The sequence below is a fragment of the Hemibagrus wyckioides genome, linkage group LG01 (genome assembly GCF_019097595.1).
Source record: "Hemibagrus wyckioides isolate EC202008001 linkage group LG01, SWU_Hwy_1.0, whole genome shotgun sequence".
NCBI lineage: Eukaryota > Metazoa > Chordata > Actinopteri > Siluriformes > Bagridae > Hemibagrus > Hemibagrus wyckioides.
In genome coordinates, this window is record NC_080710.1 from 11,406,259 (window position 1) to 11,432,385 (window position 26,127).

Here is a 26,127-nt window from a genome sequence, read left to right on the forward strand (position 1 = left end):
TTTGCTTACTTTTGAATACAGACTTAGAAATACTGTAAAACCTTACTGAATATGCAAGATATTGAATAAACATTTACTTTCTTTGCATTAAATATTTCTAAGACTGTAAAACCTGATGTTTATTTCCAATTTCAGATGGAACAAAAAGCTCTCACAGGGTTTGGAGTCAGATTTGTGGACCACACAGTGTCTTATGTCTTTCAGATATTTACTTACTTTCTCAATTCTGTAAAAGTGAATTAAGTTAGGCGTTAAGTCTTTCTACATATGTTCCACTTTCCTATGTGTTGGTATGTCTGTGCATTTCTGTTTACTTGTTTCGTCTCTATTTACGTTTGTCTTTTATATTTTCCTTTTGCTATTATTCAAATATTTCTTTCCTGATTAACATGGGGTCCCCTCCTATCCCCTGTTACTATTCTCATCCCAATCCCAGATCTTTCCTCTCGTTGCCTCTTCACTTCTCTCCTACTCTTTACTATTCCTTTCTCTCCCCTTCTCTCACGCTCTCTTCTTCTTCTGCTCTCATCTCCTCCTCTCCCCTTTTCTTTCCTCCAGTCTTATCCCCTCCCCTCATCTTTCCTCGGTTCTTCCACTCATCTGTTCTCTATGGACACCATGTCTTGCTGCAGTTCTGCTGCATGTCAGTGGAGGCTTAGGTTGTGAAGCTGGATAGTTTTAGATTCTTTTCCAGGTCAGATTTTCTGACTCAAACCAGGCCAGGCCTGAAACTGCAGACAGCCTATAGAGTCTCCCTAACCTCATTCACAGCCTCAAAACTAAACATATACACGCACAAGCCTGAAAATTCACTCCAAATATGTAATGCAATCCATCATCTGCTGATCTTTTTAGGTGATGCTACTTACTTGTGTAAAATTATGCTAAAACCATAATGCTGTTTAAAATGTATTTAATGAATAAATTACTTTTTTTCATGAGAGATTATCCAATTAATTCACTGTTCCTAACAAATTCATCTTGAATACTGTTTGTTAAATCTGATGAAATTGTAGTGCTTATTGAAATAGCAGAGTTTATAAGGGTTTGGGTATATATATACAAATATTACATAATTGTTTTATTATAGGAATACAATGCATGTGATGTATTACTAAAGATACAATAACATATTAAAGAGATGAGCACTTTAACATAACCTGTGATTGTGCCTTATAGCTAACCCTATGGTCAGAGCCATACTGAAAATTAAAAAACGCCTTCTGACCAATCAGATTCAAGAACTGAATAGTGCTATAATGCAGTATGTAATAACTGCATTGATGGCTAGACTCAGGAAGAGGCTGATTACCATATTTAGCTACACAGCACAATCACTGGAGCTTATTATGACCTATATGGATGGTGATGATTTTTTTTTTTTTGTAGGTTTAAACGATATAACTTGCAGATTTGTACACAATTTAGCAGCAGCTTTCAGAGTAAACTGGTCGCTATTCACTATTTGTGATTTTCACTCAACTAGAACACTTTCCAAAATGTCCAAACAATAGTCACTTTAAAGCGTTTCTGTATTTTAATATTTGTCCTGCATACAGAGATTCGTTAAGCATATACACTTTAATCCATGCAGTCATACACATATATTTGCTTGCATGACAGAAATTATCTAAAGATTACAAACAAGTGGATCATCAATAGGCATTTTGTATATTTTCACACCACAATGCATTTGATACCTTCTTATCATATATGACGAAGTGAGGCTGTCAGTATACAATGAGCTGAGAAGTTCTTTTTCTAAACTACTGTGAAAGAAAAGGAAGTCATCAGCTTCAGACATCAACACACCATGAAGATCTGTAACTAGTATTTTCCACATGAACATGAAATATTAGCTATTAACTGACTTTAACTTAACTAGTGACCTAGAGAAGAAATTCCCATGGATTTCCAGTTGCTGTGAGAAATAATTTCCACATATAACATTATTCAGTATTTCATTAGATTTTTAATCTCTGTGCTCAGAGATATATTTTTGTACAACAATGTTTCACTGGGTGGATTTAAGATTTAAGAAGGGGTAGCATGGTAAAAATTCAGCTTTCTAGGAAATTAATTAAGACATGCTTCACTCTAATGACAGGAAATCATGAAGGCTGGATCATGGAGAATAGCTTGTGTGATGCCCTATGGTACTGGAAGCTCAAACCAAACATAATATAAATAAAAAGTTAATATAATAACTCTGCCATTTGCAACACAGCAACCACCAGTGCATCTTCCTTTCATATAGCAGAATTTCACCTTAACTAAACAACTGGATTTATTTGTTTTAAAATGGATTTTAACTTGCTATATCTATATTTACACTATCATATATTTATACATTTAATCTGTGTATATAAAAATACAGCAAGCTGTTGCAAATGATAAGATTTGAAGCTGACCGATCGAGGTTAATATTTCTGAGTGTAGTTATGTATAAATTTACACCCACTCAAGAGCATGAGATTTGTTTGTAAATGCTTATATGAACAATTTACAAAATGAATCCATTCATATTCAGCTTGATAAATGAGTCCCATTCGGAAGAACAGGAAACTAAAGTGATGATGGAAGTGTAGAGGAATATAAGATATATAATAAGGCACCACACCAGCTATAAACAATGAGCAACCAAATAAAAATGACATGTATTTAATCCCATAAGCTCACGGGACCAATTACGCTTGGTGACAAACTACTGAATAAGTAATGAGCTAATAAGAAGAGGTCAATGATTTCCTTGTATTTCGGGTGAGTACTGTGATGGGCTGTGTGGTCCCAGTATCAAAAATAAGACTATTATGTTTTGTAACATCCTAAAAGCTGGTTTGGGATCTAGAAAGAACTGCAAACAGCACTGAAGAGTGTGATGATACAGTAAAGCTCTTTATCATGCAATCTGATAATATAATCACTTCTGTATGTGCTCTTTGAATAGATTATGCATCTATGCCACTAGAGGGCCTGTGTGGAGAGTACAGTCTAGAGAGTTCATCAGACACATGAATTTCCTTTCTTTTTGTTGAGTTCTCACTGAGAGAACCTGAGATATGCTTATATGTGATGTTTAGATCTAGTTTTCTAAAGAGGGAATCTGTACAGGTCCAGATGATGTAACACTGGCCACTTTACTGTATGCTAGCGTGTTGGTAAAATATCTGTTTTGAATAATAATACTCACTGGAAAACACTGCACAATTCATAACTTTTGTAGAAGAGAGATTTTTGGGGATGTAGGAAAACCATAAATAGCTGTTAGTTTGAATTGGCGCATTGTTTGTTTGTGCTGTGTGATCTCAGACAGCAGTGAGAGGGGTGCTTGGGAAATCAGAGTTTATGTAGGTAAAGCCCTGGAAATCTTCCTGATTGATGGCTGCAAGTACATCTGGATCAGACGGAGTCAGTGCTGCAGAGGCAGCTGTGAAAAACTTGTCAAAATTTTCTCCTTTTTTCCCTCCCTATAAGAAAAGAGGGAATATGCAGCTGTTATGTGAAGCACAGATTCACACACACACACACACACACAGTATACACATAGACAGAAGAGTTATTTTACTGTCAAAACCAGTCACCTCTAAACGTGAGGATGAGATCATAATTTATGAATCACAATGCTGTAATCAGATTTGTCAGTCTTTTCTTTGTGAGCTGGAGCTTCATGATTCCTCATATAACAGCTACGAATCTTAACTTACATCTTTACGATGATCGGGATACCATAACAAATCACAATTTATGCTTTTGCAGCTTTTATATTTTGTTTGTGTGTCATCAGTTATGCTGACAAAGCTCACGATTGCAACTTGCGGGTTTTGAAACTCTGCAAAGAGTTATGGAGGCAGGGGTGAAATTTAAAGTTCTGTAAGCTGTGACCCTGTTACCTGAAACATGCAGGCTCAATGCATGATTTATTACATGCAAGTCAGAAAAGAAACAGTTTGGCTCTTTTAGGTTATTTAAATAAAACAAGAGATTTTGCTCACCAAACAAAAATCCTCATATGCACCAACCTAATGTCCCTACATAATCAAAGTATATTCCTATCTTTGTGGATATCACCAAAATATAAAACTCTCTCTCTCTCACACACACACACACACACACACTGAGAGTTATATTATTGAGGGGAACTGACAGGCCTGGGCTTGAACGGTGGCTGAATCTCAAGTCTCTCCAGTCTGTCCCAGTCTATCCAACGGAAGAAAGGATGCTCACGTATTTCTCTCTCTGCATCCTCTCCCCCACCAAGACGCTTCGCTGGATTCTTGGTCAAAAGCTAGAGAGAGAGAGAGAGAGAGAGAGAGAGATTTATTGGTCAGAATGCCCCATTACATTAAACATAATAATTTTAGACTCAGCTGGTTCTCTAAACCCTAGCTCAAAATTGGAAGATTTGGTGCAGCACACACTGTAGACTTTGCATTTAAATTGGTTTGTGGAGATTACATTTTTTTTCATGTGCTTGAGTAACTGTGCAAGTATTATTATTATTCTTTTTGATTTTGCTTTTAAAAGCCCAGTGAAGTTAAATTAGATTTCCTTCCTCACTCAAACGATTGCGTATTCATAGCCCACACAGTCAGTTGACTGGATTTAAGTTCATTTTAGATGCATGGTTTAATATACATTTAATAAAAGCAGAAGTGGATTACCCCTTTGCAAATGGCAACAGCCTCACGAGACAGAGTCTTGGGATACGATACACTTTGCTCCATGATGGACTGAAACAATTCCTCTTCATCGATCCCATCAAATGGAGGCTGAGAGAGAGAGAGAGAAAGAGAGAGAGAGAGAATTATTGTTACTTATTTTTGTTTCAGTCTTCCTTCTTCTTTATCGACATTCTTTAATATAATTTAGTTTGTTTGTTAATTACAGTTCCCACTTTTTCCCATGATACTTCAGCAATCCTGAAATTTACGGTTGTGCCAGTGAGTTAAAGTGAGTTAAATTAATCCATAAGTAATGAATAATGGGCCATATCTAATACACAGCAATAAGGAATCTTATAGCTATACAGTAGTAATTCATTTTTATTTATTGTCTAGGCTTAAAGGTTTTATATTAGGTTAAAATTCTGGTTAGTGCTTGTTACATTTGTTGAACTTTTGCTTATATAAATACGATGCATGCTAGATAAACTAACTAGGAATTTTCTGAGAGATTAGTTTTTGAACTTTCTCTAATATCTAAATATCTATATCTTAAAAAAACAGTAATTTTCATAGCTGTTTAAATTGCACAGTTTCCCATTTACCCATTCAGACTTTTCAAATGGCTGGAACTGAATGATTTGCTATTATATGTAAGTGAAATACAAGTAAAAGCTAAAAGTAGCATCTGATAGTGGAAATTAACCTTGGAAAAGACAGAAGTGCAACTTATCAGATTAACCAGTTGTCATTTATAATTAACCAAAACAGCAACAGTAAACACTTACAGAAATAATTTAAAGTGGTATTTAAATAACACTTCATAATTTTTTTCATTAATAAACCATTAATAGGTATGAACAAGCTATTGGGCAAACTATTTGACAATCAACACATGTTTATAACACATTTAACAAACATCAACAAATGTATTACATGGATCACAGTGTACATGTTTTTCTTGTACCTTTCAGATTTATTCTTTTATTACTAAATGAGTACAACATTAGTAAATGTTTCGGATACAAAGAAGCAGTGGGAAGTGTACTGTTCTAATACAGACCTCAGTTTCTCATTCATCCAATGTGTATTTGATGTAATTCCGTAAACTATAGCTATATACAGCATATGGAGATAAACATCTTGGTAAGAATTTAACATGTGTAGGCATGAATTCAATATTTATACTGTAGATGTTTTTGCAGTGTGTAAAACCTAGTGAAAGCATTTTATATGTAATCTATTAGCAAATATACACTACCAGTCAAAAGTTTAGAAAATCTTCTAATTCCATGGTCTTTCCTGATGTTTATTTCTTTCTACATTGTAAAACAATGCTGAAGGCGGCTGAAATACACAATAATGTCCTTTGAACAGTTGATATTGAGATATGTCTGCTACTGATGCTCTATAAAGCCTTCATAACGGCTCTAATCTGAGGTGCTGTTAATTGGTGATTTCTGAGGCTGGTAACTCTAAATGAACTTCTCCTCTGCAGCAGAGGTAAGTTTTGGTCTTGGTTTCCTGGGATGGTCTTCATGTGAGCCAGTTTCATCATGGTGCTTGATGGGTTTTGCAAATGCACTTGACAATACTGTTCTTGCAAGACCTATTCCAGAATACCTGACCTTCATGTCTTAAAATAACAACTGACTGTTTTTTGTTGTCGTTACATATGGATTACTTAAGTCCATGTGTGTTATTTCATAGTTTTGAAATCTCCAGTATTGTTCTAGAATGTAGAAAATAAATCCCTAAACAAAAAACATTGAATTAAAAGGTGTGTCCAAACTTTTGACTGGTAGTGTACATCTCAAGTTCTTGTACATATTAAATGGCATATTCAAAATGCCTATTACATAATATTCCAAACAAAATGTGCTCTACAAGAGTGATGTTATTCACCCTCATGCTATCTTTTAATCAATTAAAACTGGAACATAATTTATTTGTAATACCGAATTATGCAATATGAATAAGCTACACTTATGCTTGTTGTGACTGAACTTGGATGGTACTGAAGAAAAGAGCAGACCAAAAACAAAACACAGCCTTACGTTCATTATTTAGCCAACACATGGGTCTGTATAACTAGTAATTATTGATGCTTTTATGAACGATATGAACATTTAAAGTGTTTCCTGAGACTACTTACTATCAACTACTACTACTGAACATTTAGGTTAACTGGAAACTACCAGTGGTTAATCTGATAGGCTGCCACCTCTTGTTGCATTTCTGTCATTTTCAAAAGGTTAATTTGTCATATCACATGTGATCATTAGCTCATTTATTATTTTTTTGTTAGCAGATTTTTGCTCATTTACATTCAGTAAACAGTGATATGAACTATCGTATAGAAATGCTTGTTAAATTGTCAAATTCCGGATAATTATTGATTCATTCATACTGATTACATGATGTATTAATTGCAGTTATAAGCTCATCATTGGAGTGTCCATTACATGTTTTCTCAAATTGTCAATCTACTGGTTTACTCACATAATAATCTCCAACTGCATACGCATGGGTAAGACCCCTCTTTGTTACTGTTTACACAGAATGTAATTAGTCATCTAATCCCATTTTCTGTATCCAGTCGCTAATAGCTGACACAGATTCGCCCTTATGAGAGTTAATCATAGTTATGTATAAGTTACGTAAATTGCGGATGAATGAGTAGATGCAGATAGCTTATAAGGCTGGGCTCTAAAGATATAATACTATTATATAACATTGAGAATAATTCTACTTCATAATTTCTGTCAATCATTTAAACAGCACTAACACAAATGTATTTACAGTTGTTAGATAAACACAGCAGAACTTTAACCTGTATGACAGCCTGCGTTACACATATTCAAATCTGGGTAGAGAACACTACTAAAAGATTCTGCTGTTACTGAAACTTATGTTAACAGCAAACAATTTCAAAGGAAGCACTGAATTATTCCCTGAATGATTCCCTTGACAAATGTGCTTCATATGTAGACAATGAGAATGTCTTTGTTTTTCCTGCTACTGTAATAGAGTTTGCATGAAGATGTACAATGAAACTTTTTTAAGTGGTTTAAGCTTTCGAGAAAAAAAAATAACACCAGATATTTTGACAGGGACACTGATTATTTTGGGTTGCTCTTCTAAAAACAGTGAGCGCAAAGCAGTCCAAATTTGCTCACAATGGTTTCAGGTGATGGAACACAGAAACATTATCACATTGCAGGTCTGTGTGAATCGTCTATAAATCATCTGAGATTAGTTTTAAGACTGTCTATTTTGGAAAACTTTCTTTCAGGAATTCAAACATCTTAAGAACGCTAAATTATGGAACAGGGTATATGTTCACATACCTGGCCAGCCAGCATCTCATAAAGGAGAACCCCATATGACCACCAGTCTACTGCTTTACTGTATGGCTGATATGCTACAATCTGATAAATAAACAGATAAACTAATGATTAAACAATACTCATAAAGTAGAACTGTATCATGCAACTTAAAGGACAAGTCCACCCTAAATGACATTACATTTGTTTGTATTGTAGGATATATGATGTGTTTCGCCATTCTGTTGGTAATTGGTAGATTGATGCTATATTTAATTTATTCCTGTAAGACGCAACTCATTTCCCGTGATTGTCTGAGGACTGTCCAGCTAGTACAGTTAATGAGCAACAGCTTCTTTTCTCACTCAAAATTTTAAGTCACCTCCTATTCAAAGAATTTCCATCCCAAGGATGCCCTTCTTACAGCCATCTAGTCTGGCTGTAGCCATGGCCATAAATAGTTGTTTTACCCTTAAACATGATTTTCTCCAGCTGGTGGGTCAACAGTGGTGAACAAATCACCGCCTCTCCTCTTCTGGCTTCCACTTCATCTCTTCCCTTCTGGGTCAAAGCCAAAAGGAGGCTCTTTTTTTTTTTTACAGCTGTTGTCCCAACCTCCAGGCTGCTAATTTTTGGTACCAACCTTTGAAAACAATCCTAGTCAGCAGACTCCACACTTGATTGTGCAGTTTCAGATTCATGGGTTTCCTGGGTTTTACATCCAGGTCATTTGGTCCACTTGCTTCAGAACCCATATTGACTGAACATGAGTTGGAGTGGTAATGCCATCCATTAATCCCTTGCTTCCTGGTTGGGGAAATTTTACATCCTCTTATGATACCTTTTTGCAAGGACTGACACTATGTTTTTTTTTTTTTTTTTTTTTTTTCCAAATTAATGGTACAGAATTGAATGCGTTTGAAGTAGCAGGTGAATATGTTTTGGTGTGGACTGGGATATGGCAAGCAACACCCCTTGTGTGTCCAGATCACTTCACCTCTTGTCTCTGGTTAGGATGTTGATACCCTAACACCCCCACCCCAATGAGAAGGTGGTTCTTGTCTGTTACTCTAGTGGTTTATTGCTTTTGGTCCTCACCAGCGTGTAGACCTCCAGGACCCCCTTTTTTTCTGCCATTCCTGCAAGTGTTGCCTTAAGGATTGAATCCAGATCCCCCTTAGATCTGGACCACTCTTTTAGATTCCTTCCCTAACAGCAAGTGGTTTTAGGACAAAGTAGGTGTGGGGAGATTCCCAGTACTATGATATGCTTCCTGCCTTGAGTTCTCCTCCATCTCACCAGCCTATATCTGTGTGCTGCACCTCCTTTTCTTTTCATCCATGTTTGGACCTTACTTGGTGCACCTTTTACGTCATACAGATTTCAGTAATAAATCCAAACTAGAAATAGTAGAGATATCAAAATGTAAACTTTTGCACAACTGAACATCACATATTGATTATAAATACTGATATACTAATACCATCATTCAGCGTGGACTTTTCCTTTAAAAGAAATAATAAGAAAAAAACTGTCAGTAGACAAAAATAAAGTTGACATGCCTTGATGTTTTTAAATGTTTTCAACAAAGAATATATTATCTTTGTTAATAAGTATCAAAGAACACAAGGAATTATTCCAGGGTGACTCCATCAGAATAGATACTCTGCTGTCTTGAGAAATAATGATCATAAAGAAATTGAATGAGCTTAGCTAATGAGGAGGTGAGCCTAAATTTAGAGGCCAGTATATGCACAACGTTTGTTTTTTTTTTGTTTGTTTTTTTGGTTTTGTGTGTGTGTGTGTGTGTTTAGGCAAGAGCAATAGTAAGAGATTATTTTTCTCACTAGCAGGGACAGATTCTCTATACAAATAGAGGGACAGAAACTCTATACAGAGTCTCTATACAAAATGACAGGGACAAAAAGATCAATTTTTACACAATTAGGTCGGTTACAGTTAACTGCTCAGTTAAAGGGGAATTCCACAAGAAATGTTTTAGGTCCATGCAAAGTATCATTGTGATTGGACTATATTACAGGGTATATGTGTGTGTGTGTGTCAGACAGCATCTAGAGTATGTGTGTAACAAAAGGCACTATCTGTATCTGAATCTGTTAAGTGCTCCAAATATCTGTATCTGTATTCAGATTTACAGCCAAAGTGGGTGTGAATCTAATTCGCCTCATGGCTAGGTGTATTAGATGGCACCTGATCATGTCCGGCTATCTAGTATAGATAGGGCTTTTTGTGAAATCATATATTGTTCAGCATGTAATGATTATTTTCTTTAGAAATGGTATTTTGTTTACATTACATTACTATTAGGCATTACTATTAAATCCTGAGCTAGAGGAATTATCTGTGAGCAGTTCTGCATGCTCTTCCTGTATCTGTGTGTCCTCTCACTTCCTAAAATCAAAGTCAATGGTAGCAAGCTTCCTTTTTTAACTCTAACTAACTAGCTAATCCCAAGGCCTTGCTGTAGAGGAAGTAGTACAAGCTATCAGCATGCTGTTTGCCCAGAGTGATGTGTTTACTTACTGCTTACAGTAAAGTGTGTGGCTCTAAGACCACTATCATGAGCTAAATGGCTATCATTAGCTAAGTACAGTAGTGTGAAGAAGACATGTCTGGATTTACTACTTGATTACTGTTCTATTGTGCATGTTATATGATGACATATTTTGTTACTCAATCTGATTTGTGTTTCTTGGCCTGTGTTTTAGGCAGTTAGCAAACATTAGCTGTCTATTCTGAAGCAGAACTTCAAAATAAGGTTGGAGCATAATGACATATGAATGACTTAAACATTAAAAACAAATCTGCCCAAACTAACCAAAGCATGTTGTTTCTTCCTCAATTTTTCCATTAAAAAAACTGTATAAATAACTGCGGATATTAATCTATGTGTGTGTGTGGTCTTATAATGGCATATTTGCAATGCGTTTTGGGAATGCATGTGTGAAATGGATTCTGCCTGAAAATAATAATTCAGGCAGAATCCATTCTGCCTGATTTTTCTCATTTTCATCATGCATCAAATATATTAAATTAGGGTCTGGATTCCCCGCTAATAATAACATGCTGATGCATGCAGGACTCTCGTTGAGTGTGTGTGTGTGTGTTTGTGTGTGTGTGTGTCTGTGTATGCACCTATACACAATCACTTTCCATGAAATACATACAATGAACACACATCATCTTCATTGCAAACAGTGAAAGTAAAGTCACATTTACATTCACAGACACAAATGTACATGCACACATACACACACACACATACACGGTTAGTGATGCTGAACATACATTTTGAATCATTGTGTTAAGTGATTCCAACACAGAGGCACAGGGAAGAGAAAGAGAACATAGCAGAACACATACTGCATCTTGAACAAGGAGACAGGTGACTGGAGAAGGTAAGACTGCATGATGTGGCCAAAAATATCCCTTTGTGTTTATATTCTGACATTTTGAAATGATTTGACAAGGTATAAAACTAAACACAGACAACATGAGGCAGGACTGTATGATATCAGCAAAGTGCATGCATGTCTATTAAGGGACAATCTCTATGGTTTAAAAGGCTTCATTTGCTTTGATAGTGTTATAATTAGACATGGTGGATTTTACTGAGCCATTGCGCCAGATGTCCCAAATATGAACACTATAATTAAAGCCTCTCTTGATTAATATAATTACAGATACTGATTTTGTAATAATCTGTAAAGTGACTGTGTGTCCTGTATATGTGTGCTGTGGTTGGTGGAATCAATGAACCTCAGGAGCAATGTAATCCGGAGTGCCACAGAATGTCCGTGTGGTGTCTCCCTCCATCATGCCTTCCCTGCACATCCCAAAATCAGCAATCTTTATATGGCCCTCGCTGTCTAACAGCACATTATCCAGTTTGAGATCTCTAACAACAGACAGAGAGAAAGAGAAAGAGATGGATCATGCAAAAGCTTCCTTGTAAAGGCCTGTCATACTTAGCTGCACAGTATATGAAGAGTTAATAGGTTTTCCTGTCCTGTCAGCAGTACCTATAGATAATGCCTTTGCTGTGCAGGAAGAAGAGGCCCACAGCTATCTCTGCCGCATAGAATCTGCCAAAGGAGTATTGTTCAATCATGTCAACATGTTCGGCTAGTAAAAGAATGGAAATACAGTGTAAAAGGTCCGATACTTACGCAGCATGGGGCTCTTTAAATTTTCCAACAATCTGTATATGAAACATGAGATCTCCACCATTCACATATTCCATTACATAGTACAGACGGTCCTGCAGAAGGGAAACAATTATACTATACAGAGAAGTCTATTGTAAAAATCTTCAGAAATTAAATTATTGATAAATGATGATCAAATATTTTGGGATAAATATGCAAACAAACCAGTAATTAAGGAGTGCTAAAATGTAATAACATCAAGAAAGCTTACAGTGTGTTACATAATTATGCCCTGTCAATTTTAAATCCCTTAGACACAGACATCTCCCCCACACCCTAGCACATTATGTAATCCCCCTTAGACAAAATTTAAAAAAGCAAGCTGTTCTCATTAAGTAACCCCTCCCATCAAACTATTAATGTCCTTGCTAAAGAGCATGAGGGCTAATTAATTAATTTAATAATTGAGCCTCAGATTTAGGCCAGCACATTCTTCCTTGTTAATGATCTGAACATTTTGTACTATGAGACTATAAAACAAAATCAGAGTAGAAGTGCTATGCTGACATGGCTCTGTATAAGGCGACCAATAATACGCCTGCAGTGATATGATGCGGGGGCACTAGGGTCAAGATAAGGGCAGTTATGTGAGGGAGGATGACCTGGGGCAAAAACACTGCAGCTGTTCCGGCAGGCAAGAAGGGACACTGAAAAAAGAATTCTGGTACATGGGGCACATCTTAAATGTGTGCACATACATTCCCTTAGTGCACACACACACGCACACACACACCTCAGTCTGGAAAGCACAAAAGAGAGACGTGAGGAAGTGAGGACGGGCACTCAGTCCCAGAACTCTCCGCTCCACCATGGCGCTCTCCGTGTCCTCGTCCTGAAACAGCACATCTTTCTTCAGCACCTTCACGGCAAACAAGCGGTCACTACCTCGTTCCTCGGCTAGCATCACCTGCAGAAAACACAGGCACATTCCTGCGTAGTACATTCATTTTCATAGTGGATTCTCTCACATTCTCTCTAACTGAAAATTGATTAAGCCATCACCGTGTCCCTGACTGGAATAAAGCGGTTACGGAATATCAATGAATAAATGATTAAAACTCTGTATTAGTATTTATCATTCATTATTATTCATGTGTTAATAAATTTTTAACTTTGAATAACAATGCTGACAATTTCATACAACCCTCATTATATAATCGTATAACCCTTAACACATGAGAGGAAAGCAATTTGAGTGAAGCAATCAGAATTCAATCCTGCAGAATCTAATATTTAATTGCATGGCCTCTCGTCTCCTCTCTGATTTTCCCCTCATTCTCATTTCCATATAATTTCTCTCATCCCGAGCCAAGCAAAATCTGGTGCTGAAAAAAAATACTGCAGTCTTTCTGTACATTAGCTGAGCTGAACACAAACCAACACTGTTTTAATTTAACATTTATGTCTTTCCCTCCTTCACCTGCTCGGTCTCTGCATCCCATGTCTCTCCTGTCTCTCTACCAGGGCGTAACCCTGAGCTCTTATATAAGCACTAGTGTTGTGCACACACGTTCGAATGAGAACATTCAGGCACTCGCACATTCACATTTTTAGAAGTAGTGATTTACAAATATCATAGCAGCAGCCATATTTCTTATCTTTATGGGCAGAGGGTAGCGTTTAAATGACTTACTGTATGCTAATGATTAGAATAATTCTAGGACAGATCCTAATCAAAGTATTAAACCCAGCGGCATATTGTGGCCATAGATTTTGGTGTGGAAGGACGACATTAATAAAGACAGAGCCTCAAACTAAATTATGTCGAGAGGCTATCAAGCTTGATGTGGAGTTTCAGAGTAACACTATAATAGGAAATACACTGTCCTCTAGCATACAGTCAGTTTGCAGCTTTTTTTTTCAATATACAACGTCACAGTGTCTCTCTCTCTCTCTCTCTCTCTCTCTCTCTCTCTAATATCATTGTACATTATTGCCAACTATCACAAAATTTCTACATCCCAAAATCCACACAAAAGAAGTAGCCCCAAAAAAATCATTTTTCTCAGCCTTTACTTGGGGATACAAAGTACATACATTACCCACTCCATAATCCCAATTTCTTTGCAAGATACAACAAAAAAATGCGTATGTACATTATAGATCATAGATACAGTGTTTGCTTACACTTTTATTTTTACATTTCTTTGCAAAAGTTTATTCAATATGTTTCTAATTATTTGCTATAAAATAAGATCTCGGCCCCTCTTACTAAACCCATAACTGTTATGATAAATGAGTGCTGGATTCTTTGTTATTCATCCCTGGATAAAAAGTGTTTGGCAAATTGATGCATGTAAATGTAAAGCATATTTTAATCGGAGGAGTTTTGTTATATGATGCCTTTTGATGTTATGTATGTTGTCTTGGTTAATTTGTCTTGTTTTCTTCTCTCCGGAGGCAAAATCTTGCATCCAAAGTAGTGACGCAGACAACTCTGCATCTGGATGATGTCTGACCTTTGGGGATTCAGCTTTTGTGAACATTTTTGACTGTTTATATATATATAATTGTGAAAGAACGTGAATGTTCAGCAGTGTGATTTAGAACGCTTAAAAGTGTTAATTTAGTAATTATTCTTTCATTTCTGATATACTTTAAAAACTAGGATTCCAGTATCCAATGCAATGCGGCTTCCTAGTTTCTTTATTTCTGTCATGTCTACAGTTTTTTAGGACTGAGCTCCATCCCCAGTTTGAACAGAGCAGTGTTTTCATTGTACTCGCAAAAAACACAGCAGAGAGCACTAAAAATAACAACAACAAATAAATATTTCTATTATGTACTTTTTATATTCAGATCCTTCCCATGGCTGGCAATTTAATCATATATATATATGCATAGGCTTGTGTCTTTTGCCTTTGACTGAGTGCATTGTGGTGTTTGTGAGTGTGGTACCTTGCCAAAGCTGCCCTTCCCTAGCACCATAAGGAAGTTGAAGTCATGGAGTCCAACTCGGCCCTTCCCCACTGGTAAGCTGGAGGGTGCAGGACTCACAACAGGTGGGGTGACAGCAGGCACAGGTGTGGGAACAGTAACAGGAGCAGGAGGAAGAGAGGGAGAGACAGCAGAGTCTGGCTCCTGTTGAGAAACAGACAAACATAGTAAATGAAAGGGACATTTATGTAGAGTTACGTATGAATTAACAACCAAGGACATCAATCACTCATGAGTGGAACTCTACTGCCCCCATGTGGTATGTTTCATAAAGAAAATCGTCAATGGTGCATGTTCTTGTTTCCATGGGCCTCAGGGAACTCTTTATAAATTTTTTCCTGTCCAACATTCAGGACATGTATCACTAGTAATTCGCTATATATAATTCCTTAGTTCATGTGTTTTGGGAGCTGGGGAAGAGCTCTAAATATAGACCCTATAATCTGGGGATTTGAGGGCTGGACTGGGAAGCACCTCACTGAAGTGCTGAAAGAGACTGCAGGTGTGCATGAGGTACCTGTAAGTCTGGATCAGGTACTGGGATATTGTAGTACTCTCCCTCGTCCTGGTTGAGTAGTTTAAACCATCCGCTAACAGGACGACGAAATATCTCACTCACTCCAAAGGACAGAGCTCCCATGAAGTCATTCCGAGATGTGCGATCCCAGTCCCATATCTCTATTGACAAGCGCCTGTCCCACTGCCTGCCTCTCACTGAACTATAGAGACAGATAAATCAATAGACAGAGAAAGGAAAACAGAAGAGTAGAAATAAAAGTCAGCAACTTGCAGTGTAGAAAGAGAAAACTCAGAATTACAAATGTAACCAAAGATATTTATACTGTACAATACAAATCAGGAGAAGCTTTGAATGCATTTTTTTTTTAGACAAACATAGACGCACATAGACGCTCACACTCACAAGACAAAACTTTCATTCCAAACAGGGTTTAGAGTGGAACGAATCGTCTTGGTTTTCTGTTTGCTGTGGCTCTTGGGGTCTGGAATAAGTTTGAGCTTTACATAGGGGTCAGACAAGCCGTTGGGGTCCATGGGAATCAGGTTCCTTGCTTCATGTACTACAAACATAGGAGACATCAAAACAAGTCACAAGGGAACACAAATTACAGCAGTATTTTTTCTGACCAGTGTATTTCAGACTACCTACTTATACTAAATGCTTACTTATTATGGGAGTATGAAAATTTCATTTTTAAACAAAAACTGGAAGCATATGTATGTGGATTAGTACAGTTTAGTTTCAAAATAAATGAAACCGTTTCTTGGCTTCAGTGAAGTGCTGAACTAAACACTGTCTTTTTGAGGTGGATGGGAATTTGTTTCCATTCAATTGGTTAACAAAAAGAAACATTCCATCTTCATCAACACTGTAAAGGCTCTGAATTATGAAATATGATTAGAATTTGAAGGAGGTGTATGTTTGACTTTGTGAGACTTTTGTACTGTCAATCACACACTTTTAGCTTACAGCAATCTTCTACAACACCAGTTATATTCTGCTTTATTTAATCTATGCCTGACAGCTGGAATGGAGATTAGGTGCTGACCGATAATAATGGAAAGAATGGATACATGCACAATATTGCTGTGGGAGAGGAAATGAAAAAATCTTATTTGACAGTTTCATTAAATGCAGTGTGAAAAGTAACACAAAAACGAAACACATTGAAATCTCAATACATTTCTAAGAAATCGTAGTTAAATTAAACAACACACTCATAAAGAACTACGTTTAAAAAACATAACTTTAAATTATTTATTAAACTCTGTTAGGCATAATGTTTTTTTCTCCCCCTATTGTAAATGCTAACACTGCTCTCTGCTGGTGAACAGCTGAACTGTGACAGACAATTGCTATTCTCATTTTTCTCATCCTATATATTAACCCTTGTAACAAATAGATAATTCACCTAATTCATGACAATGTCTGTAATTCTCTAATCTCACCTGTACCTACAACATCTCCTTTTGCTCTCACCAGTAACTGTAACACCTCTCAGTTTTTAAACTTGTGTACATTAATCCTTGACCTTCAATCTTACCTTTAACTGGGACCCCAGCTATTTTCTGTTGTGACCTTTATTCAGTCTAACTTTCAATTTAGCCCTTTCATTTACCCATTCCTGTGTTTATAAAGCCTAAGTTGGTCCAAGCTGAAGCTGGATTCACCCAGGAGCAGAAACCTGATGGCCAGCTAAAGAAGTCTTGAACAATGGTGGCAGTAAATGAAGGGATACCCTCATCTCTCAGAGCTTTGCCAACACATTCTTCTCATCCAAAGCAACTTCCTATATTACCACACATCACGGCAAAGAAAGCTGACTGATTTCTTGGTTGTGCACCATTAAAAAACCATCAGTGATCATCAGTGATGTACCTGGCACACACGAAAATCTAGCCTTCTCCAGGTAAGACACCTCAGTTTACCACTCAAATAATAAACCAGTGAAGCACATACTTGGAGGCTTCCACAAGATTGTGGAATTGTGGAACCTGCTGCTACCTGATAAAATGTTTGCTTTCCAGGAGGCATCCACTGGCTTCTCACTACTTGAGCATTTGTTTCATAGACCTTATTGAATATGTCTAAAAATGGTGCATAATGGTCAGCCAACTGGGAAAACATAGGGGGATCATATAAACATACTAAACAAATGGCTTGAGCCTGCTTTCTACCCTCATTTATTTCACTCTCCCTGGGAGCATGTCAACTCAGGCCAGGAGCTCGAAGCTTATCTACCAAAGGCAGGAATGTCAACAAAGTGCATTAAAAACCAGCAGATGAGTTGAACACCTCACCCAGTCACACTCACATAATCCAATACCAAATGAAAACACCACCAAGAGTATTTGCTTTTCCCTGGGTCTACTGGGTGTCTGAGCCTTCAATTCTGTAATTCCTGATTAGACAACTCATAGAGTAACAGGCAAGGTCATGATACACCTAGATCTAACAAAGAGCTATTGACATGTAGCCTTATAGCCAGCCGCCACCCCCCCCACCATGTATTCACTACCCCTAGATGCCTTAAGATATATATAGCATCCTCCAAAAGGGCACCTTCAACCTTTGAACACCTTATGAATATTGTCACTGATATGCAGAAGTCTAACTTGTTCTCCTTTGCAGGAGCACCCTCAAACCCCAGGAGTAGTAGTTTGAAACAGTGGAAAACTTTCCACTGCCATGCACGAAAAACCAAATCAAGTACATGCCTTCCTTGAGGCTATTACTGTTGATTTATGACTTAATTCCCCTTTGTATCCTGCCTCCTTTCAGATAGGACAAAAAAGGCCAGCCCAAAAAGGTAAGATGAACAGCAGCAGGAGGTCCTTACATTCAAACTAGTGTTGATAAATACCTTGCTGCAGGTAGATAAATCTGGGATCTATCTATCCCAGCATCCCATTATTTTTAGGAGCTACAAACTATAGCATTTTATTAGAAGGTGCTTGTCATTAAATGACAGTTGCAGTATTACCACAGATATTTAGACACTTCTCCTATTTACACTTACTATTGGGGTCAATGGGATGTGGGCTGATGAACTAGGCCACATCTAAAAAGATCAACCAGTACTAAGTGCTACAACTTCATCAGCATGAACAGCTGTGCAAATCAAAATGATAGTAAATATGCCAATGCCCAAGGCAAAGAAGGCTGAAATGCACAATTACTCTGACACACCAACCAAACAAGTCACTTAGGAAATAAACAAATCTTACAGTAAGGACCCTACTCATGACTTCTGTCATTACTCATTCAAATGAGGAGGAATCTGTACAAAGGTGAGACCCCAAGCAGGTCAGAGAATAACCACACATACTGCTCCACTATTCCCTTCACTCCCTTAGATTTCCTATATATACAATGGACATCATCTAAGATGGTTAGAATGTATCATGTTGGAATCTATACACATATAAGGAATTTCCTTCTTTTCTCTCACCTGTGACATAGATGTCCTCCTTCTCTCCACGCACACTCAAGTGGATCCGTCCTCTTTTCTCCGTGTGGTCATGCCCACATAGACTGGGTACACTGTTCTCACATCGCTTATGAACGTTCATCTCACAGCCTCACACAAACATACAGACAGAAAAAAGATTACTTTAGTCAATCTTAGCCTTGATTTTGTGCTCAATTCAAAACTACTTTTTGCAAGACACATGAATTACCATGCAGCAAACTTGTAAGAAGTGGAAACACACCTATTTGTGCTGTCTCATATGAATTCTATACACCTGTTGGACAGTACATTAATTGACTATATCCTGAATTACAGTATCAATAAATAAGCCACACCTCTTTGTGGCAAGAGCGCTCTTATTATAGAAGCTAATCCAAAAAAATATTACGCTGACATAATTCCAAATCATTTGGCGGACATAAGGCCTAGTGCTATCATTCAAATATCTTCCTGCCGGGCGTTCTTCCCAAAACTAATCAGAGGATACTTCATTCCATTTTTGCTTGCTGCTTCCAGATGTCTTTGCATATTTGTGTCTGGAACTGAGACTAAGCCAAAGCATATTAAATGGCCACTGCAAGGGACATTTAGAAGACACACCATACAGAATTGAATGCAAGTGAAAATGTCAATGCCAGACAAAGTTTCTGCAGCAAAACAAACACAGTTCCAGAATATGAGAACAGAATATGAGAGCAGATTTGGTGTCAATCATCTATCATTAGTTTGTTACAGTCAGAAAGAAAATAGATTCTTCATCTTGTCATTTTTATTGACCCAGCCCAGTCTGTGCAAATTAATCACAGTGTTTAATGGGCAAAAAGAATTAAATGAAGGTTTAATTCCGATGCTACACTGTGAAAACAGAATAACTCTGCAAATCAGATCTCTTTGGTTCTGGTAATATTAAATATTGAGGTAATTCACAGGTCAAAACTCAGGTACAGTATCACCTTCGTTATTAACCAGTTCAATTAATATAAGATATGAAAGCAGACAAATGCTCATTCAGACTCATATCTCTATGATTACATCCCTGACGATGACATGTCATGCAATTCACACTGGCAACATAGCTGATGAGAGATGTTAATTAAATTGATTTCAGGCTTGTTAAGATGTCATATTATTAAACATAATGTGTGTTAAAATCCTGTCTCTGTCTTTCCACCATGTCACTGTGCATCAGTCATCATGATTGATGCACAGTGCTTGATTGATGCACAGATACAACTTCTGATGATAACATTGATCCAGAGCCTCGTTTTAACAGAACGCTCCTTAAATAATGGATATTAAGTTGATCGTTTCCTGAAACAAAATAGTTTGGCAGCACTTGTTTCCCTGCCATCTGCTCCTGTAATAAAACATTGGAATAATAGTAAACTATTGCAGGACACTGATCATAACAACTAAAGACTTTTGCCTTCATTACATGGCCCTAGCTGACTTTAGATTGATTGCAAATGTGTTAAATTACAGTATCTCTCTCTCTCTCTCTCTCTCTCTCTCTCTCTCTCTCTCTCTCATACACACACACACACACACACACACAAATACACACTCACTGGTGCATCTCATGCCCTGGTGAATGAGGCCATAGAGCAGCGAACCACAGTGATCACAGAAGGTTGGACTGGAGTAGGTGTGAATCTTAAACTTGTGTTTACTCTTCAGATCCTAGAGAGAGAGAGAGAGAGAGAGAGAGAGATGATTGGAGAGGGGTTTAAATTAGGACTCTGATCCCACTGATACTGCCCTTTTCTCTAAAAATAGAAGAGATACAATGATTTCATCTCTACACACCTGTAAACACAGACACAGACACACACACAGACACACACACACACAGACACACAGACACACACACACAGGAAGGGCTCCATTTTGAAGTGACTGTGAGCCAATTAGTTCACTCTATTTTGAGGCAGCTGAATGGTGACTGAATAAATCAGTTCAGCCCAGCTGCAGAACCTGAATCTTCCCAAAATGCCTCTTTCTGTCTGTCTGTCTGTCTGTCTGTCTGTCTCTCTCTCTCTCTCTCTCTGTTTGTCTGTCTGTCTGTCTCTCTCTCTCTCTCACACACACACACACACACACACACACACATACATTCTCTCTTGCAATCTCTCTCTCTCCTCATCAACTCCTACCCCCCCACTCTCTTTCTTGTTTCCCCAACTCTCTCTGTTCTTATTTCCCACACTCAGCTCGTTTCATCTATCTGTCCAGTACTTCCTCTTCTCTGTCACTCCCTGCATAGTTCCCGCCCCTTTTTTTCATCATATGCCAGTTGCTCTTCTCTCCTCCCTCTACTGTGTCAGCCAGTCTCATATCTCTCTATAAGCAGACCATCCTGTCACACTTTCCCTCTGTCACCAACACACTCGCACAAACACTCATCATTAGTTTATCTATTGTATTTAAAATAAAAGAAAAATGCTTGATACAGAAAACAGACAATGCACAGGACTGAAAAAAAGGGTCTGTATTCCTCTCATTAATTTCCTCTCCATATATTTTTTTTTTACCACTGTCAGTCTTTCTGTTGTTAGGTTCAATACACCACCATCACATCTGTCATATTTTCAAAGGATAAGAAATGTTAGTGTATTTAGTGTGTGTCTGTGTGTGTGTGTGTGTGTGGGGGGGGGTATTCCACTTGTGCCTCCCTGATGTCTTTTGATGTACTTTATTCATCTTCAGCTCTTCAGAACTAACAGCATAGATAAGGGATCTACATTAATGGAACTATCATGAGAGAGAAAAAGAAAGAGACAGGAAAACAGGAAGAGGAAAACAAACATATACAGACATGGAGGAGGATTGAGGGAGACGACCAACACATTTATTCCTACCTCTGCTTTGGGTGCAGTGATGCTTCCAGGACATGTAAAAGTGACAAACTCATGACAGCGTTTGTGCACCACAAAACTGCAAACTAAAGCACATATACATTAGATGTTAAACTAGTAGTGTTGCTTATTGTAGCCGCTCATCAAAGCCACAAACGAACAACCATAATAACAAAAAATAAAGAAAAACAAATGTGTCCTCATGAGTTACCTTGGCATTGGAACCCTTGCTTTCCTATACCCCTTTAAAAAGACAAAATGGATAGAAAAGTTAATGACTTTCCACAATTGCTCTTTCACAGTATATCCATCTGACAAACAGTCATGTCTAGATCACTAAAGAAAATATGGAGGCTTGTGCATTTTCTGAGAGATTACTTGGGCTGAATTTTGTCATAGTAGAGCTGCACAATAATGGCTAAAATGAGAGTAACGATTATTTAATTGAATAATTATATATTAAAAAATTAATTACATTTATATTATTTTATTACTTTTGCCTTGGTAACCAAATCAAACCACCTTTAACTACAGTTCACTACTCACTAATCTACAGTTCACTAATCCTCACTACCCTGATCTCTATTTAGCTCTATTTAGTTTTATTATTCTATTCATGCAGACTTAATAAATCATACCTAGCACATATAGATTTAAATGGTTATTGTTGTAGGTAGTTAGACCTGTAACCTGCGATTGTAAAGTCAATACATTAATTACCGTTATGTGGCCAATTATTTTGCACCAAGGAAAATCCGATTTTCAGCCATAACTGTGTAACATACATAATTAGGTAGTACCATCCCCATTTTTGTGCTTTTGCACCTTCCAAAAAGCTGGTACAGCATTCTCACACTGAAAAACTGTCAGAGCATACGCTGATTTGTTCACATAGTTAAACCAGGCTTGAAACTTTTAGGATTTATTTCCCAAGAATCAGTAAAAAATGATTCCTCGAACATTATCCAGTGAGCCAATATCACAGTCCATTATGTTTAATTAATTGAAGAAGACAGATACACAATAGTCCCTTTGAATGAAATTAAACACCAGTGTTCTGCAAAATAGGATTAGATAAACAGATTTTAATGCAATACTTTTAAAATGCCAAATTATTAATGAAATAATATTTTATTCTAAAAATAAGCATGATAGAGAGAGAGAGAGAGAGCAGAGCAGAGCAGAGAGCAGAACATGATTGAAGGGACATATGGCTCCCTGTAGCTCTGCACTTGCTGGACCTCAGCATTCGCTCAGAGAAAGATCTGCATAATTGAATTCATCCCTGCAGACTTGAGCTTTACCCCCCACAGGGGATGATGTGCCTATAAGCAGGCTATACAGTAGATATGCAGTATGTATGTAACATAGTCTCGGTCCATTCTTAACGACTAAAACTGACCCCAGTAAAACAGAGACTAACAAATGTTTATAACCTTAAATAAAATGTCAAGTGTTGAGAAAAATACAGGGCCGGATATTGTATGTGTCCAGCTTTTTGTTTATGTGTTTCGTATGTGGTAAAAAAAAAATCTAAATTTAAAGAATCTAAATTGACATAGTATTAAGGTTAAGTATATAAAGGTAAAGATGTCAGGTTTGTTATGTTCAGAAGCGTTATTGTGATAGGTAAGGCTAATTCAAAGAGCACAACAGGAAGCCTGCAAATCTTGGCACTTGGTTCTATTGCAATGATGGACAAACGACTTTGGCCAACACCCAAGTTGGCAAGAACAGAAAGATAGCAGACTAGCTGAAATATGGGGCTGTTTCAAGAGTAGAGGTCTCTCTCACATTGTTAGTCACTTCAATATGACACAGCGAGACTGGAAAAGGTGTCTTAAACGCAAGTCAGCCATTTATTTTACTGAATCAATTATCCACAGAGGCCTGGTGAGGATAGTTTTACATCTATGAATAGATTTTGAATCCAACGATTTGTGATGATCGGCAGCAATCACATCCACTTAATTCAATTCCACAGTGAAATGATACTGGATCCAGATGGCTCTGCAGGAAGGAAGTTGATTGGTCTTTCAGGTAGCACAACATTCTAATGTTTCACCCTATTGTCTAGAGATTTGGAGTTTGACTCGTCACAGTGCTGTTTAATAATGAGTTCAAGAAAGTGTTACTGCTCCAGGTGGAAGGGATAGCTTTTCTCATTCCCCTGTCAATCTTCAGCTTAATAGTCTGTAGTTAATGTACAAAGTGGCAAAAGCTAGAAAGCTTGAATATGGTAAAAATCAACTGATTTGAACTCCAAAAAGACCTTAACAACTAGCTAGTGTGTGGGTATTACTGAGTGATGTAACTAGTGAAATGAGAGAAATATACCATATACCAACATACCATGTTGATTGCAATTGATACTTAGAAGTAAAATATACATAGTTTAAAATGAATGGTGTTAGGATGCATCAGTAGTCATTTCATAGCTGTTGCAATTCAAGAGCCAAATATAGCAGTGTTTCATGATTTGTCAGGTAAAATGCATGCAGCTACCTTGAGCATGGATTATTTAAAATGGTTAAGGTTTGGAGTTCTCCAAGCAGGCAGATATTTGAGCAAGTATGGATGGTGAAATGTGAATTTTAAGTACCAGATAAAGTCTGTGCAGTGGCTGCAGAAGGTGGGCTGTTTGAAGAAGCGGGCCGTGAACTGATGGTCTTTCACTTCTACAATCCTCTTGTGCTTGAGTGCTCCTTTCCTCTGGAAGACTGGAAGCCTGGGGGGAGGAGAGAGGGGAGAGGGCAAAGGAGAAGAGGAGGGAGAAGGAGAGGACAGGGACAGCGGGGAAAGAGAGGGAGATGGAGAGACTGGTGTAGACATGCTGCTGAAGGAAGGAGGGGGGCAGGGGGAGAGACAGAAGGTTAAAAGAAAGGTGAAGAGTATGGCAAGGTGAAGATGTACAGGTGGAGAAATAGAAGAAATGATGAAGGGTGAAGGGTGGAAGTAGGAAAAGAAAATGGTTGGAAAGGGGGGGGGGGAGGAGATGTTGATAAGGTTTGTGTGTGTACAGATGGCAGTCTGTGATTCTGATGAAGTCAAGAGAAGGAAATTCACAGGAGAAAGAAAGACAGACAGAGAGAGAGAGAGAGAGAGAGAGAGAGAGACAGCTTGTGAGTGAACAAAATGGAAGGGAGGTTAACACACACACACACTTCCAGTGGGACGCCAAAGCACATAGTGATTAGTGTTTCTCCTTTCCTTCTCCACAACAAACACACACACACAAACACACACACACACACTCTCAAACACTCTCAAACACACACACAAACACTCCATATCACCATGTCAACCATGCCCACCACCTGCTTCTCCACTTTCCCATCTCCTTCTTTCCCTCTCTGCTTTACACTCCTTTCCCCCCTCCTTTTCTCACCATAGCACTCATTATATTCATAAGGAGCATTTGATAAAATGATATGATATCATGAAGTTTTCCTCAGTTAGTGCTCTTCTGAATACCACATCTTAAATCTGACATCTGTACTGATTCAAGCCAATTCAGGGTCAGACTCTTGTGCAACAAACAAAGGATCGATCTCACTCACATTTATTTAGCAGGGCCAATACAGTGCAGCTAGTGAATGATGAGCCACATGCAGGATCAAATCTAGCAACAGGAGATGAGAGGGGCCAACAGAAGAGCACCTCAGACAAGAGACAGATAAATTGAGTAGGAAAAGAAGAGAGGAGAAAATGAGGAAAGCTTGACAATGTGAAGAAAATAAATCACCTGCAACAAAAAATCAATGGGAAAGTATTTTTAGAGTTAAAAGAGTACATTAAGAGAAGTTAACAATGGTCAGGGCAAAACAGAAAGAACAAACAAAAGTGAAGAAATTACCTGCTTGTGGTTGCTTTGCTGACCAATTTGGTTAAATGGTCATTCGCTGTTCTCCGTCTTCCTCTTGGTGGATGATGACAGGTACACAACTTCTTCACACCTGACTCATGAAAAGTAGAAGAACTGAGATCATGCAGGAAACCAAAACCAAAAATAGGGAAAACCCTCTGAACAGCCCCCGAAGGGAAAAAAAGGAAAAAGAAGAGAGAAAGAAAGTTGATGGTTGAGTGAAGCTTTCCAGGAACGCAAGAAGATGGAGGAGGAGTAGAGG

General features: G+C 37.7%; 1 protein-coding gene across 3 annotated transcripts; it reads right to left on the reverse strand.

Moving 5' to 3' along the window:
• Positions 1-1,530: 1,530 nt before the first annotated feature.
• Positions 1,531-26,127, reverse strand: prkcg (protein kinase C, gamma). 3 transcript variants are annotated; one of them, XM_058404033.1, is made up of 18 exons: positions 25,857-25,961; positions 25,561-25,622; positions 24,603-25,038; positions 22,212-22,243; positions 22,004-22,086; positions 20,714-20,825; positions 19,125-19,253; positions 16,076-16,232; positions 15,671-15,872; positions 15,115-15,297; positions 12,950-13,123; positions 12,178-12,269; positions 12,031-12,093; positions 11,768-11,906; positions 8,012-8,092; positions 4,662-4,769; positions 4,145-4,285; positions 1,531-3,467 (listed from the first exon to the last, which is right to left on the reverse strand). In XM_058404033.1, exons 3-18 carry the CDS (start codon positions 24,830-24,832, stop codon positions 3,306-3,308), a joined length of 2,088 nt encoding a protein of 695 aa, XP_058260016.1. In that variant the 5' UTR covers positions 24,833-25,038; positions 25,561-25,622; positions 25,857-25,961; the 3' UTR covers positions 1,531-3,305. The 3 variants fall into 3 exon arrangements, with proteins under 3 accessions (XP_058260016.1, XP_058260182.1, XP_058260099.1); XM_058404199.1 differs by lacking the exon at positions 25,561-25,622 and having other exon boundaries at positions 24,603-24,833; positions 25,857-26,127; XM_058404116.1 differs by lacking the exon at positions 25,561-25,622 and having other exon boundaries at positions 25,857-25,992.